Genomic DNA, 17,161 nt, shown 5'->3' with positions numbered 1-17,161 from the left:
AACATTTCAACTCTGTCAGCTGAATGAGCTACAGATTATTAAAGATTGACCAGCAGTGGTGTGTCCTAGCCCCCTGTAGGCAGTTCCCACACCCTTTGCTCTTCCTGCCAACAGAGGGGAGTAGAAACAGTAGGATTCTGTCCTCTTGAGAGGCACTGGCCCCAGAACTTCCCCCACCCTCCTGGCTCCCTGATGCCAACCCAGGTCCAAACCTCAGACTGACCACAAAGACCCTGTGTAGTTGGTGCCAGAGAAGACTCCCCAGAGGCTGCCTGGAATAACTGGCCCATTTTACAGATGGGGAGACCAAGGCCCAGATGGGAAACCAGGGTGTGAGGGTCAATGCCATGGTCTCATTTGGCCCTTTATACCCAAACTAGAGGCTCAGTGCACGAATTCATGCACGGGTGGGGTCCCTTGGGGTGGCCTGCGCAGATCGGGCCTCAGCTCACGCCCCCAGTCTCGCAGTCCCGCAGCCCCACCTGGCACCCCGCCTTGGCCTGGCGCCACCCCCTCACCTGCTTCACCAGGGTGATCAGTTGGGGCTGGGTCCCCTGCTCAGCTCCCTCAGCTCCCCCAACCCCCACTGCCACTACTAATTGCTGTGCGGGGCGATCAGCAGGGCAATCGGGCCCCCGCTCACACCCACCTTGACCTGGTGCTGCCCGCTCACCTGCTCCACCATCCCACCATGGTCCCACTCTCCTCAGCGCCCATCAGGTAGGCAGCACCTCCACTGCTGCCCCCTGGTGGTCAGCTCACATCATAGTGAGAGGTCGAACTCCCAGTCCAACGACCACCTGAGGGGACAATTTGCATACTAGGCTTTTATTATATAGGATACCCACAGATATCCCAGCTCCAGGGTCCCCAGGTCCCCAGTCCCACACCACAGCCCACCCCCAGGAGTGCAGCGTGTTGGCTAGGTCCCGCGTGCCCTCCCCACGCCCAGAGGAGAGTGCAGACTCCAGGCGCTGCACGCCCGGCCGCAGCGGGCGTGCTTCTCGCTGGCCCAGGGAAGATGCCGGACTCCAGGGGGCGTTCAGGCCCAGGTCAAGGCCACCTGTGGGCCGGTCGGTGGGCAGCCTTCCAATCATGGCAGCGGGCACTTGGTGAAAGGGGGTGGTGGTGTGAGGACTCAGGGCACCCCCCTGGGCACCCCTGGGAGCCTGTGCTCCCATCCTGTCCGAGTCACTCCTCCTTCCGCCTCCGGCCACCCACAGACCCTGAGGCCTCCCTCGGGCCAGAGGCACCCACAGGAGCTGGAGAGAGCCGCGGCGGGCAGGCTGTCGCCTCCATCTCCACGGCTGCCCGACGGCTGGCTCCTCTGGTGGTGGAATACCGCTGTTCGCTCCTCTCCGTCTCTCTGTATGTGAGGTCTTTTTCTGACAAGGAGGAACAAAAGGAGTTGGCAAGACTTGCTGGCTTAGGATGGGTGCTGAGAGGAGGGCTGAGAGCCAGCGAGGTCGGCGTGTGTGTGTGTATGTGCATGTGTGTGAGCACGTGTGTGCGCGTGTGTGCATGTGTGTGTGTGCGTGCTTGAGTGTGTACGCGCGTGTGTGCATGCGCATGTGTGCGTGTGCTTGAGTGTGTGTGTGTGCGCGTGCTTGAGTGTGTGTGTGTGTGTGCGCGTGCTTGAGTGTGTGTGTGTGGGCGTGCTTGAGTGTGTGTGTGTGTGTGTGTGTGTGTGTGTGTGTGAGAGAGAGAGAGAGAGTGGATGCAGCGCAATCTCCTCTCCCCAGGATGGGAGCAGGGTCCTGAGAGGCTGTCACAGCCCAGCCCAGCCAGGCAGGCCTCGCCAACACCCGGTCCCCTCCAGCAGCTCCACCAGGGCAGTCCCTTAGTCTCCCTCTGCAGGCTCAGAGCGGTGACAAGATTGGCCGAAGCTCCCACAGCCAGCCACAGTGCAGCTGGGATTTGAACCCAAGTCCGGGCTCTGCTGACTGCACCGTGATGCTGCTGGAGGGCAGGCTGTGTTCGCACGGATTCCAGGAGGAGCTGCGCCCACCTCAGATCCCTGACCTGCAGGACACAGCCTGCCTGGCCCGGCATGGCAGCCCGGAGGCTCTCTCCAACTCCAGGGAGGGTGCCAGGCATGTCCAAGTCTGTGCGGATGTGCCTGCTGGGTGCCCAGTGCCCAATGTGCCCTGTGTGTGCCAGCTGGGTGCCCAATGTGCCCTGTGTGTGCCAGCTGGGTGCCCAATGTGCCCTGTGTGTGCCTGCTGGGTGCCCAGTGCCCAATGTGCCCTGTGTGTGCCAGCTGGGTGCCCAGTGCCCAATGTGCCCTGTGTGTGCCTGCTGGGTGCCCAGTGCCCAATGTGCCCTGTGTGTGCCAGCTGGGTGCCCAATGTGCCCTGTGTGTGCCTGCTGGGTGCCCAGTGCCCAATGTGCCCTGTGTGATACAAGATCTGCGGGCATTGGGGCCAGAAATAGAGAAGTCAGCCTAGACGTGGCACTAACATTATGGGGATGGTTTGGAGGGTCAGAGGGAAGAGGAAGGCCACCGGGAGTGGGTGCCAGCCTAAGCCAAGGCACAGAGTGGGCGGGAGCCAGCAGTCAGGGCTCAGGCAGCAGCGACTTCCGCGGCCTGTCTCATCACAACCACTGGCCACGTGAGGAAACCGGGGCTCAGAGTGACGGATCGGGTGATTGCTCCAGTCACGTGACTCGCACGTGTTCGTGACATAACTCAGACCCAGTTCTGGGTGATGCTAAAGGTGATCCTCATAAAATAGAAATTGTAACTGGCAATCAGTGAGAGATTTGACTGTAGTTCCTTAAACCCGTGGTCAGCAAACTGCGGCTCGCGAGCCACATGTGGCTCTTTGGTCCCTTGAGTGTGGCTCTTCCACAAAATACCACGTCCTGGGCGAGTCTATTTTGAAGAAGTGGCTTTAGAAGAAGTTTAAGTTTAAAAAATTTGCCTCTCGCCCTGGCTGGTTTGGCTCAGTGGATAGAGCGTTGGCCTACGGACTGAAGGGTCCCAGGTTCAATTCCAGTCAAGGGCACATGCATGGGTTGCGGGCTCGATCCCCAATAGCGGGCGTGCAAGAGGCAGACAATCAATGATTCTCTCTCATCATTGATGTTTCTATCCCTCTCTCTCTCCCTTCCACTCTGAAACCAATAAAAAAATATTTTTTTAAAATTGTCTCTCAAAAGAAATTTCAGTCGTTGTACTGTTGATATTTGGCTCTGTTGACTAACGAGTTTGCCGACCACTGGCTTAAACAAATCAGGGATTTATTTCACAGGAAAGACGGCGAGCGGTGGGGACTAAGGCTCCACAGAGTCATCCTCAGCGCATGGCTTCCATCCTCGCGCCCCTCCTGGGCAGAAGGCGCTGGAACTGCGCTCTCTTGTCTGCTTTACGGCAAAAAGAAGAAGGAGAGTTGAGCTGCCCCTTCACAGAAGGTCTTTGTTAGTCCGACTCAAAGACTCCCAACTTCCAGATCAGGGGCCGCCCCGTACAGGAGCCCGAGAAACGCGACCCCGTTTAGTTGTGCATGTTTCTCCGCGGGGGAGGACGAGGAGGACGTGTCACAGGGCCACCGGTGGGAGTGACCTGAGGCCTTGAAAGTCACTCGGCCCCTCTCCTCTGGACTGCTTTGTGGGACCACAGGCTCAGAGAGCCATGTTGTGGGACACGTGCCACAGAACGAGTCCCTGTGGTCCCGCCACCCCGCGTTGGCTCTGCCTGTGGTCTCCTAAGGGGCCCCACCGGGTTGCCGGTGAGTTTATAACCTGTCCTCCGGTCTGTTATGCCAGGGGCTCGTGCTCATTGGCACCAGGCTGACTGTAGTGGCTTAAACGATGGGGCTGGGGTTGGAGACATCTGGCTTTGAGCCCTGGCTCCCCCTTTCACTGGCTGCATGACCATGGGCAAATGCAAAATTATTTGTAAATTCCTGTCCCCTCATCAATAAAATGGGCATCATAATACTTGCTCACATGCACTAAGGGCTGATCTTGTGCCGGTCCTGCTCTGAGTACTTTACACATATTACCAGATGGAGTTTTCCCAATGCCTCTTAGAGGAAGGTACTGCCATCACCCATGTTTTATAGGTGAAGAAACTGAGGCACAGGAGTTTAAGTACGGCTGGGGGATGACCATGCTGGGAACAAGCCAGATCTGACCACAGAGCACATTCTGCTCACCACTCTAGGTCTGACCTCTGTGAGCCTCGGTTTTACTACCTGTAAATGGGCGTGCTTACAGTTCTTCCTCAGGCTGACTTGAGGATCCAGGAAGACACGATGCCTGTGACGGGCGTGGCATGTGTTGGCGATTATTGCCCTGTCCCCAGTCCCTGGGCTTCTCCCGTTGTTTGCCACATTTGGCTAAATGTTGTCTGCCTGCGAGTACATCCTCCTTCTGGCTAATTTCAGTCCCAGTTCCTTAGAATTCTGGGCTCTGTACGTGAGCCTGCGTGGTGTTTGCTGCTCACCTGAGACGACCCGGCTTGGGGAGCGGTGATAGCTTCTCAGGTGGAGGCCTGTGAACGCGGTGCTTACTCTTCAGAGCCCACCGAGCCGGACCTTAGCCGGGAGAGTGACGCTGCTTCACTCCCTGGGGACAGAGCTCCGCGTTGCCAGGTGACCGAGGAAGACCAGGCCTGATGGGCCTCTTGGTCCTGGGAGGAGGGACTTCCTGGAACAGCCCAGGAATGAGGACAGAAAGTTGAAACAGACACCATAGCCCTATTTCCTAATACCTGTTTGCTTTGTGCTAACAAAAACATAGGTTAGTTTTCGAATCAATGTTCTAAGGCAAGCATGTCAGACTCAAAGGCTAACACGGGCCAAATAAACAAGGTTTAAGTTTATGTGGGCTGCAAAAAACAAAAGCTTCAGTTTTCATAGAAACGTATATTTCGATAGAGACATGCTGAGTACAAAGGGCTGAAATAAATGAGTAATCATTAACATAAAATAATAGAACATTTTAATTAAAATTAATATTTTTCTTGAACATGAACTTACCGAACTTACCAGACACTGATAACTGCACAAATTAATAAGCGTAACGCAAAAAACCCCACTATTTTTCTTGTTCTCTGAAAGCAAAATATTTCCTGCTTTGCACATCAAACAAGTCAGTCCAAGACTAATGACGTGGCCATCGACTGCTAAAATACTCGCTGCTAGTGTTAGTGGAGAGAAATGGTGCGCCTGTGTGTAAGGCGTGTAAGGGAAATGAATGCAACACGATTATAGTCATCAGTCATTAGTGAACGTTGTAGTTCATTATTAATAACTAGAGGCCCGGTGCACGAAATTCATACACGGGGGGGGGGGGGGAGGGCGGGCCAGGGGGTGTCCCGCAGCCCAGCCTGCACCTTCTCCAATCTGGGACCCCGCAGGGATCGGACCTAAACCGGCAGCTGGACATCCCTCTCACAATCCGGGACTGCTGGCTCCTAACCAATTTCTGGGGGCTGCCTCCTCTGCGCCACATGGAGCCACGAGACCCCCAGGCCTCACCGTGCGGAGTGGCTGCCAGGCCCTGCCTCTGCTGTGCGCGTGGCCATCTTTGTGGTGGCCATCTTGTGGCAATGTCACACACGAGGGTGTGAGGACCACCTAGGCTTTTATTAATATAGATTATGTATAACAGGATATTGTACAAATTAAGTTATGAATTTTTTACTAAAATGTTTCTTACATAGGTTATATTGGCTGGGCCACAGAAATATTCATTGCGGGCCAACTGTGGCCTGTGGGCCGTGAGTTTGAAGTGCTTGTTCTAAGGCAGTCATGACCATTTTGTTACCAAATTTTGCAGCTTCTGATGCCTGTCATGTGACCCAATTCTGGCCAATCAGTGCTAAAGTGGAAGTCTGCTGGGGGCATTTCTGGGAAAGCTTTTACTCTCCTGATGAAAAGAGACCTGCCTGGCCCATGTGGCTCAGTGGTTGAGCCTCGACCTATGAACCAGGAGGTCATGGTTCAATTCCTGGTCAGGACACATGCCTGGGTTTCGGGCTTGATTCCCACTAGGGGACATATAGGAGGCAGCTGATCAGTGATTCTCCCATCTCTCTCTCCCTCTTTCTTCCTCTCTGAAATCAATAAAAAATATCTATAATAATAAAAGCATAATATGCTAATTAGACCGGACAGCCGAACGACTCGGTCAGTCTGAGAAACAGAAGGGCCTTATCTCCCACCTTTGATATTTCTGCTGACCCCGTCTGGTTTTAGTTAAATACAATTAACTGCTATAAGGAGTAAACCCCAAAATCTCAGGGTGCAACACAATGAAAATTCTTTCTTTTTTTTAAATTGTAGTAGCTATCTTTTTAATATATATATATAATTGATTTCAGAGAGGAAGGGAGAGGGGGAGAGAGATAGAAACATCAATGATGAGAAAGAATCATTGATCAGCTGCCTCCTGTAGGCCCCACACTGGGGATCAAGCCCACAACCTGGGCATGTGCCCTGACCAGGAATTGAACAGTGACTTCCTGGTTCATAGGTCAACACTCAACCAACTGAGTTGGTTGAGTCCAACAAAAATTCCCATCTTGTTCATGTCACAGTCTGCTGTGGGTCGTGGTGGCCAGTAGCTGGGGTCCGCTTTGTGCGGTCATTCAGGACCTAGGCCCCTTCCATCTGTGGCTCTGCCTTACTTCAGGTCTTCAGGGGCCTCTTACTCAGTGGGGAGACGGGGAAGAGGAGGGAGGGTCCTGTGGGCCAGCCTTGAATGTGGTGACATCATTTCCTCGCATATGGCCACACCTCACTTCAAGGGGTCTCGCTGTGTAGCAGAGAGAAAAGAGCATAGCTTTGTGGACACCAGGTGGCCCTCAGAGGAGTTGCCAGCAGGCTCCCTTCCTTGTCTCTTCAAGACCCTCTGTCCGGCTGCCCCTCCTCACAGACCAGCTAGCCAATGGCCTCACAGCATAGAAACCTGGACTTGGGTCACATCCATGAAGCCCACATCCCTCAGGCAGTGCCCTGCTGCCCTGAAACACCCCCCGCCCCTCCCGGATTTCCCCCCGCGGTTAGACAAGCTCTTTCAGCCTCAGCACTGTTGCCTGAGGGGCTGGGGAATCCCAAACACGCTAACAGACATGGCCCAAGGCTCCCGGAGGGCCTGCCTGTGGCAAAGGCCCCTCTGGATGAGCAGATGCCAGGACTTCATGTAGGAAAGGCTGCCTTCCTGGTGCAGGTCTGAGGTGGGCGGGGGGGGGGGGGGGCACTCATGGTGTCCTGGTGTGTCTATCGCAGAGGAAAAGGAAAACAAGATGGCAATTCATTTCTCAGAAAATCACAGTTAAAGTAACAATTGGATGAGCTCAACATTGGAATGAGGTTTCTGTGGGTCTGGGGGTATCTCCAAGGCAGGACCAAGGGGGCAGCTCTACAAGGGAGGGGTGCTTCGCACAGAGGACACCCTGCAACCGGGCCATGAGGCTGGAGAGTGGGCCTGAAGGGAGGAGGGTCTTCAGCGGGTTTGCCGAGACATTTGATGTGGCTGCAGTGTGCGTGGGTAACGCGTCGCCTCTTCCAGGAGCCCCTCTCAGGCTGGGTTTGGTCCCTTCCTCTCTGCTCCCCTATTGGACCATTGGACCACTGGGCACCCTGTAAGGCTTGCTTCCCCTCAAATCCCTGCCTTTTGTCCTCCTGTATCCCAGGCCCTGGCACATAGAAGCACCCAGAAAACTGAATGGGTGAATCCGTACGTGAAGGGACTGACTCATGGCGGTCTCCCATGCTTGAGCATTGGATTTCGGTCTGGGCAGTAGGGAGCCATGGCCGTGCTGAGCAAGGGTGTCACTGCTGCTGGACAGAGGATGCTTTGGGAAAGGGCGGGGCTGGAAGACCAGCTCTGCAGATGGCCCCAGTGGGGTTCCACCACTAAGCTGACCCATCTGCCACAGAGGGAATGTCTTTGCTGAGGCCCAACCCAACCCTTAACTCTAATCACGATTGCCTCCCGCCCGTCCTGCGCATGACCCGCTGGGCACTTCCCCGTCGTTTTCCACACCACGTGCGTATCCTCTCCGCACCCGTGGCTGTCGGGGCAGGCCAGCGTGTTACTGCACCTTTGCACTGTCAGCCCCTGCAGCTCTCAGGCGCTCTTAACGCTCCATCCGTCCGCGCCCCCCCCCCCCCCCCCCGCCCCACTCCTCTCCTTGAACAGTTAAGTGGGAAATGCCATCTTCTCCCAGCGTCTGCCCCTCCCTGCACTGTTGCTTGACTAGGATTGATCACCTGACCCACTGCGGCCGGCCTGCACCCACGCCCTCAGCTACCCTTCTTGGTTCATGGTGGAACCAGCCGGCTGGCTCTGGGGTGCGAACAGAACTGTCTTGTCAGGCTGTGTCCTCGCTTCACTCCAGCATGAACTACGGGGCCTCCAGCCCTTGAGACCTGCTTCCCACCTCAGCACCCGATCCGACCCGGGAGTGGGTGCGACCTGGGAAAGAGCTGGTCCTGCAGCTGGGAGGACAGTGCGGGGAGGGTGGAGGCTCAGCGTGCTGCTCAGATCGGCAGCCTGAGCGGGCTTCCTGCCTTCCTCTCAGTTCCCATGCCGATATTTTAACTCCTCCAAGCCACCTGGATTGTCGCAGAATCTAACGTTCATTTACTCACCCGTTTCCTAGCCTTCGTCTGGACATATCTTTACTTTGTCTCCGTTTCTGAGGGATAACTCCACGGACGAGGCCCAGTTGGCTGCATTGGTCCACGTATTCCTTTGGGAAGATACGCTGGGAGTGCCTGCGGTGCTGAGGGCACAGTGCAGGGGGGACGGCGGTGGCCAGAGCAGGAGAGGTCCTGGCTCCCCAAGGGGAGAGGAGAGGCCTGGACGCGGGACAGGAGCTGCAGCCCTGTGGCTGGGGGTCCCCCCCCCCCCCAGAAGAGACTGCATGGCGGGGGCCCAGAGGCAGGCGGGAGAGGCAGCCGCAGCGGGCGGCTGGCTATGGTGAGGACCAGGCTGTCCAGGGATGAAGTGCACTGGAGTCTGAAGGTGAATGTGATGGAGAAGCCGAGAAGGCCGCGGAGAAGGCGGGTTTTGAGAACTGGTTTCTGAGTGAGTGCTGGGCCTGCACTGGGGCCATGTCCTCAGTCCTCGGAGGCAGGGCTGGGTGGTGGGGAAAGGCGGCTCAGCTGGGGGCTGGCAGCCGTGGGACTCCAGGGGGCCGCTCCCTGCCACTGAGTCGGCTCCCGTCTGAGCAGGCCTTCCCTCACAGGCTGTAGGAGGCCTGAGGGAACCGCTGAGCGCTGAGGCTGCAGGTTTGTAAGAGCTCGCACATCCTGGCTCTCGTTTCTATGGTTAGGGTTTCCTCTTCTAATGAGAGTCAGAGAGGGTAAGTCACTTGTCTTAGGTCACACAGCCAAGAAGTGGGGGGAGACTTTAAGTCTCACTGGTTGGCTTGATTTCCTATCCACGGATTCGATCATCCTCCCCATTTCATAGACAGGGTCACTGAGGCCAGAGAAGTGTTTTGCCCATGAAATCCCCAAATCTGGGAATGATGGAACCATTCATTCATTCATTCATTCTTGAGCACCTGCTTTGTACCAGGCAGCCAGGCACGATCCAGGTGCCAGGGAGAGAGTTGTGTATAAACAGATAAAATCCCTGACCTCATGAAGCTCCATTCTACGGGGATACAGACACTGCTCGTAAGTGAGCTAAATAAATCTGTTAGCTGGCAACAAAGGCTGTAGAGAGAAGTCAAGTGGGGCAGCGGATGGAGTGTAGGGGGACCCAGCATCTCAGCACAATGGAAAGGTGATTCTTTTTAAAAATATAGATTTTTATTGATTTCAGAGAGAGGAAGGGAGAGAGAGAGAAATGGAAACATCAATGATGAGAGAGAGAGTCATCGATCAGCTGCCTCCTGCATTCTCCCTGACCAGGAATCAAACTGTGACCTCCTGGTTCATAGGTTGACGCTCAATCACTGAGCCACACCAGCCAGGCTTTGCTTCTGATTCTTTTTGTCCAATATATTTTTATTGATTTCAGAGAGGAAGGGAGAGGGAGAGAGAGAAACATCAATGAGAGAGAACCACTGATTACTGACCCTCCTGATGACGTGGCTTCTGGTGACTCAGGGAGGCTGTCGGAGAGCAGCTCTGACTCCCCATCCTGGCTCCTCACCCCATGTCCTTCTGGAACTTGGCAGGACCCCTGAGCTGCTGCTCCCTGCCTTTCTCTGTTACCAAGATTAACATCTCAACTCCTACAAAGACATTTGTGCTGTCACAGATGTCTTGGGGAGGGCCCGCACCCACCCCTGTGGGGGGAGTGGATTTCTTGTGTTAACGTAAAACACCATTGAAACCTGTAAAGAATTTTTGTGAGTTTATTTGAGCCAAACTGTCCACATATGCCGGGAAGCAGAACCTCAATGAACTGAGATAATGCTCCGGAGAATGGCGGGTTACATCTGTATTTATACATTGCCATCAAAGGAAGGGACGGAGGTGGGTTACATGAAATCCATTGGTGATAGACTAGAGAGGCGGGAGAAAGAAAAGCGGGGCGGGGAGGGACCCCTAGGAATGGACAAAAAGCAAAATGATGGACACATACTTAGGTGGGTGCAGGAACAATGAACATGATAATGAAGGAATTTGTGGTCTCTGGCCTGGCACCCAGCATGTTAGTTGTGCCCCAGGGGCTCCAGATAAAGGGAGGTTACAAGTTACCCAGACACTTCAAGGGTATGTTATCTTAGATGCAAAAGGACAGATAGGCTCAGTTCAGGTAAAGGTTGACCTTGTCAGGGAAGATACCGGCCTAGGAGGTGACTGCCCCCATAACTGCTTTAGTTAAAGTGTCATTTCAGACCTTCCTTTGGTGACTTTAGGTCTGAGTCTGCAAGACGGCCATGCAGGCCTCCCCTGAGCTGTCAGGTCAGCACGTGGACCCTTCCGTCCACACTTGCAACATCCGGGAAGAATCTTCTGACTCCCACGGAGGACGAGGTCCTGCAGGAAGCGTTGTTTCTGGAATGAACCCGTTCCCAGGTCTCATTTCCCTCAGCCCGCCAAGGAAGCAGTGTGGCTGGGCCTGCAGCAGAGCTGGCGCCAGAGCCGGTGCCCAGAGTTTCCGTCCCACATGGGAGCTGAGTCCAGTCCAGCTAACGTGGCCGACGCGTTCCCAGTTGTAGTCCATTAGTCCACTGTGTGTGGGTCACATGGCCATGGGCCACACAGGCAAATGCAAGAGAGCCAAGAGCAGCAAGAGCAACAGAGAGGGAACCCTTGTTCAGGGGTTACTTTACGGATTCCCACATTTTGTGGGCTTGCTGTGGCTACGCCTGTTCCAGCCAAAGACCTCTGTTCCCAGGTGTGACTGACAGGCACCTTCCCTAGCCACCCCAACTTCACTGCCCATGTGCCCATCTCCCCTTTTGTGGGTTCCTTCCCCCAGCGATCTGCAGGGAATGGGCCATGGTTCCCTGAGGAGTGTGAAGTGGCAGCTTTCTGGGGAAGCTGCCCAGATTGAAAAGGAAAATGGTGGTGGTGGCTGGGGGGCGGGTTGGGGGGGGGGGGAGTTTGCAACCTAGTTCAGTGTCTGGTTAAAACTGTAGTCTAACTTTCCCACTCTGACTGATTTGGGTGGAGCTGCAGAGCATGCCCCCAAGGCCCCGCTAAGACGGACTTGGGCAGAGCTGCAGGGACCCTCAGGGGCCGCCACAGGAGGAGATGTATAGGTCAGAGTCTCCCCACGAGTTCAGTTCAGGCTCTGGATCTCTCATTTGAAATTTTATAAGACAGGAACAGCTGTGTACCCTCACAAGCCTGGGGTCCAGGTATGGGTCAAAGATTAGAAAAAAGAACCCCATAAGCCAACCCGGAAGGGACCTTATCCAGTCATACTAACCACCCCCTCAGCTCTCAAAGTTGCAGGACTGAACCCCTGGATCCACCACTCCCATGTAAAAACAGCTCACCAGCTGGACAATTAGCATCCAGAGTGGAAGGTGACCTCTGACCTGAACTACCCCCCCCCCCCCCCCCCCCCGTGGATCATCTTCAAGAAGACAGGGGATCCGGCTGAGGGGCCTGAATCTCCTTATCCCCTCCTATCTAGATAATTATTGTTTTTTTCTAACCATTTTATTCTGTCTTCATACAAGTGTCGCCAGAACCCCAGACTGGTACTGGGAGAAGAACTTCTCTGCCTTTGCTACTCTGACGACCCCCTTGGGGAAGATGGGGAAGACTCAGGATACTGAACCCCCTTTTTTATCGTCCCCCTTCAGCAGGAAGTAGCTAGAGTGGTCATCGACCTTATCCTTAATTCCTGAGTCTTTTGTAATCCCCAAGGCTTAAGAATAGCTTGTGGAACAAGAGGGGGGAATGAAAAGGAAAATGGGGCGGGGGGCGGGGGGCGCTTGCAGCCTAGCTCAGTGTCTGGTTAAAACTGTAGTCTCACTTCCCCACTCTCACTGACTCGGGCGGAGCTGCAGAGCCTAACCCCAGGGCCCTGCCACAGCTGACTTGGGCGGAGCTGTGGGGACCCTGAGGGGCCGCCACAGGAGGGGATATGTAGGTCAGAGTCTCCCCAGGAGTTCAGTTCAGGCTTTGGATCCAGAATCCCCTTGACTAGCGGATCTGTGAAATAAAGGTTACACTTTCCTCCCTCAGAGCGCTGGCTGAGCGTTCTCCTGTGCATTCTGCCACAAGATGGCATGCCTCTGTCTCCTTCCCCCTTTGCTCCTTTCCTGTTATTAAGTAGCTAATTGCAATAGTGTCACTGTCACCCAGCTCTCCTGGGCCCCATGCTGGGCTGATCCTACACCCCAGTGTGTCCAGGAGTGTCATGCATGCAAACGCAGTTACACAGAAGGAAGACAGACGTGGAGATCTCACTGTGTACTCCAAGTGCACAAAAGCGCATGTTATTGCCTCTACTCACCACGGCTGTGCTCAAGATATTATTATACCTATTTTATGAACAGAAAAGAGATTCAGAGTCGGGAAAGGTTTAGGTTTTACTCAAAGCCACCCAATGAGCTAATGTTAATTTTAGTAATAAAAGCCCATTTTAGTGATTGCGGGAGCCATGCAGCCAGATCCAGTGCCAAGGAGGGGGGAGGAAAGCAATGAAGAAATGACTGTCAGCTTGGATCCCCTCAGAGCAAGGGTCAAACTCCTGGCCAGAGAGCCACTGCAGATGTCTGCCTTGGACTGACTGTGAGTTTTGGTAAACGGCTCCCATATCTGAAGACTTATCAAGGGGCAAAGAGAGATAACTTTGAGGGTGTTAATGTAAAAAAAATAAAAATTCAAACCTGTAAAGAATTTTTGTGTTTATTTGAGCCAAACTGTTGACAGTTGCCAGGAAGCAGAATGTCAATGTATTGAGATAGAGCCCTGGAGAATGGCGGTTTCTCACCTTCTCTTACACAGGCCAGGCCAAGGAGGAGATGTGGGTGGGTCACATGAAATCCATTGATGACAGATTAGGGAGGCGGGAGAAAGCAAAGGGGAGAGTGGGGGGCGGGGAGGGGAACCTCTAGGGTGGATAAAAAGTAAAATGATAGACACATACTTTTTTTAATAATGAAGGGATTTGTGGTCTCTGTCCTGGCACCCAGGGCATTTGGTTGTGCCCTGAGGGGTCTGGAAAAAAGGGAGGTTACAAGTTACCCTGACATTTCAATGATATGTTATCGTAGATGCAAAAAGACAACAAGCTCAGTTAAGCTAAAGGTTGACCTTGTCAGGGAGATACAGGCCTAGGACATGACTACCCACTATAGCTGCTTTTAGTTAAAGTTTAATTTCAGACATCCTTTGCAAGACTGCCACGCAGGCCTTCCCTGAGCTGGTCAGGTCAGCATGTGGCCCTTTCGTCCACAGGGTGGGAAGCCTGTTTGTTAAGTCTCAGGGTCTGTGCCTGAGTAAACAGTGGCGCAGGCCGCCTTGGAGGGGGTGAGCCTTCCGCCACTGGAGGTGTGTGAGCACAAGTGACTTGCCTATTTGCCAGGGATGCCCCGAACAAAACAGTCTGGTGAGAGGCTGGCCTGGATGGCTTCCCCACAAGCTCTCAGGCCAGGGGACTTGCAGGCCAGGCAAAGGCTTCTGCCCGGAACTCTCTTCAGCAGGAGGCTTTTGATCTGAGCAACCGTCACACCTGAAGCTGTAGTCTGGCTTCCACAGGTCTGGGGTTTCCTTTCGCAGACAGAGCAGGGGACAGGCTGAGGTGGAGTGGGTTCCTCTAGTTGCATCAGCTCTGGTCTGACCTCTGATGTTTACCTTCTTTGTTCTCAGATAAACAAAACACACAAAAACTCACTTCCTGGCTTAAAAAAACAACAGGGGCTGCCCAGTAGGCCAGGGGAAACTGGGGCTTCTGTGAAGTAGACATGGAGATGGGGGGGGGGGGGCCAGCTCCATAAGCCCTCCTCCTTGGTGGGCTCCTCAGAATTGGCTCTGGTTCCAGCAGGCCGCCCTAGGGGCAGCTCCTGACCCTTGTACCAAAGGTCAGTAGGCAAACCAGCCTGTGAAGGCCAGTGGTTACATAGCTGCGTGGTGAGTTCAGGCCTTGTGTTGAATTTTACCATCGGTATTGTCCTTTTACTTTAGAAAAAACTGAAAGTCACTGAGCCAGTTTGTGCACGCTCTCAAGCCTGCCAGCCTCGGTGTGGCGAAGGTGGGCCTTCTGCAAAGCAGTCAGCACAGGGGGAGTGACTTGCTCAGGATGGGTAGGTGCCTAGGGTCAGCAGGGAGAGCGGGGAGCAGCCTCCATCAGGAAGCACCTGGCGTTCCTTAAGTCCCAATCCCCCAGGGACTGGGTGACTGGGCAAAATATGGGAGTCTCTTAAGTCTCTTTCCTCATATACATATGTAGTGCCCGGCTACAAAAGAGGCTCTCCTGGGACCCAGTCATCTAAAATCCCCTTTTCTCCTCTTCCCTCTCACTGTCCCTCTTCTGCAGCCACCAGCCGTTTCTGGATTCCTGAAGTCCCCCCAATTCCCTCTTGCTAGTCTGCCCTACCCCACACTTCGCATGCCTGGCATCTATCCCTTGGTACTCTTAGCCCGTTTTTTCATTAGTACTTATCCAAGTCATAATCCTTTGTTCATGTTTTGTCTCATATTTCCGTTAGGAGTCAGCGTGGGCCTGAACCTTGCGTTGTTGGCTACTGTATTGCAGCAAATACCTGGTGAGTGGATGAGAGAGGGAGTGAAGGAACGAAGGAGTGGAGGAGGTCTCTGGCGGGGACAAAGATTGTGGAGGCCTCGGGGGCGGAGGCTCGTGGGCCGGAGCAGTAGCCTTGGCCGCAGGCTTCAGGGGGTGCGCCGCCTCTGGGCAAACGCAGATCTCAGAAGGGGGCGGGGGGCCGAGCCTGGGCCAAGGCCAAGGCCGCGGGGGCTGCGCGGGAAGCTACTTATACCTGCGACCCGCAGCCGCTGGCCTCTGGCCTCGCCGCCGCCAGCAAGGACAGGGACCCAGGTAGGCTGGCGGGCCGGGAGCGGGAGCCCGGCACCAAAGGGGCGAGGCGGGAGACCGAACCCCAGCGGACACTGCCGCGATTCCGCCTCGGAACCGGCGGTCCCTGCAGCGTACAATCCTGGGACTTGTAGTTCTCGGTTCCCCGAGAGGCCGGCTCGCGAGCTCCAGGAAAGTGGTGCGTCGCGGGGACGAGAAACTACATTTCCCAGGAACCCCGCAGAGGTTGGGGTCACCGGGAAAGCGCCCCGGCAGGCGGCGCTTCCCGGGCGCAATGGGGCCGGTCCTGGGGCAGGTGGTTGCGAGGTCCCCGCGCGGTCCCTCCAGAGGCGGTCCCCAGGGGAGAGGATCGGGGGCCGGGAGCAGAGCCTATGAGCAGGTCGGTGGCGGGGCCCGACTGCTGCGGAGGCCTGGGCAACATCGACTTCAGGCAGGTACTGTCCGGGAAGGCCAGCGGGGAACCGGCAGCGGGACCGAGACGGCCCGCCGAGCCTGCGGCCCGCGGGCGCCGCCTCCAACGCCTGGTGGGCGGGCCCACCGTCACCAGGCAACGGGGGCGTGGCGAGGCGAGGGGAGTGGCTGGGCGAGAGCGTGTGCCTGGGGGAGGAGGGGCCCCTGCGGTGGCGCGAGCCCGCTCGCGAGCCTCCGGGCTGCGTGGCGGGTCTGTGATCTGGGGTGAGGTTGGGAGCCTCTGAGGCTGAGGCTCAGCGTGAGCGTGAAGGAGGCCTGTGCGTGGGGCGGTGTCTGACTGCTCGCTGGGCGACGTCCTGTGCAGCCGGGGGCGAGAGCGCGCCTTCCGTGGCGTCTCTAGGCCCCCAGTTCCAGTGGCTTTTCCTCTCCTGCGTCCTCCCTTCTATCAGAGCTGCCTCTGAGATTTGTCACTTGCCCCTTTCATCTCAGTCAGCCAGTCTCCACGGAGCCGCCAGCCCCATCTCTCGGGCAGCAGCCTTCAGTCTGGTTCATCCACGCCCTTCACTCAGCGTGGACACAGCTGATCTTTGTTGAGAGCCTGGTGTTGGGGGACAGTTAAGCGCCTGCTCTCACCGAGCTTTCGTTCTAGAGACAGTAAACCTGGAAACAAAGTTTTCTGACGGAGATAACACGGGTCAGTGCCTTAGGGGAGGAGTGTCGAAACCCCAGGTAGCTGGCGTCCTGCCTGAGCCTGGCAGGTGCTGTTGGTGGAGGGACAGGCGGAGGCTGGGGAGGGAGCTGGCCCAGGCACAGACAGGGCTGGCCTGTGGGAGTCGGGGCTCTGCAGTGGGTGGGGGGAGCAGGAGAGAGGATGCTGCCTTTTTTTTGTAAACTTCCTTAAGAATAACATGCAGCTCGAGGAGGTCACAGTTCGATCCCTGGTCAGGGCACATGCCCGGGTTGTGGGCTGGATTCTCCTGGATTCTGCAGGAGGCAGCCAGTCAATGATTCTCTCTCAACATTGCTGTTTATCTCTGTCTCCCTCTCCCTTCCTCTCAGAAATCAATAAAATATATTTTTTAAAGAAAGGAGTAACATGCCGTTGCATGGACGACAGAGCATGTGGGTACAGCTCAGGCACTGTCCCAGATCAAGGGCATCAGCCAGGGAGCCGCCGCGGAGGACGAGCCCACAGATGGAATTCTTAGAATCGAACTTTGTCAATGGCCTTTGAGCGTCTCCGGACACACAAGGCCAGAGGTGGGCCTGGGATCCATGTTTCCTACCACAGCACATCGCAGATGGAAGGACGCTTGGA

General features: G+C 55.4%; 1 protein-coding gene across 4 annotated transcripts in view; it reads left to right on the top strand.

Moving 5' to 3' along the window:
• Positions 1-15,656: 15,656 nt before the first annotated feature.
• PEMT (phosphatidylethanolamine N-methyltransferase) overlaps positions 15,657-17,161 on the top strand; it is a 65,164-nt gene continuing 63,659 nt past the window's right edge. For all 4 annotated transcript variants that reach the window (XM_054709337.1, XM_054709336.1, XM_054709335.1 and 1 more), the window contains exon 1: positions 15,657-15,866. In XM_054709337.1, the coding sequence (XP_054565312.1) occupies positions 15,707-15,866 (160 nt within the window). In that variant the 5' untranslated portion in view covers positions 15,657-15,706. The remainder of the gene's footprint in view (positions 15,867-17,161) is intronic.

The sequence above is a fragment of the Eptesicus fuscus genome, chromosome 20, assembly GCF_027574615.1.
Source record: "Eptesicus fuscus isolate TK198812 chromosome 20, DD_ASM_mEF_20220401, whole genome shotgun sequence".
Taxonomy (NCBI): Eukaryota; Metazoa; Chordata; class Mammalia; order Chiroptera; family Vespertilionidae; genus Eptesicus; species Eptesicus fuscus.
This window is presented reverse-complemented; position numbering and strand designations above follow the sequence as displayed.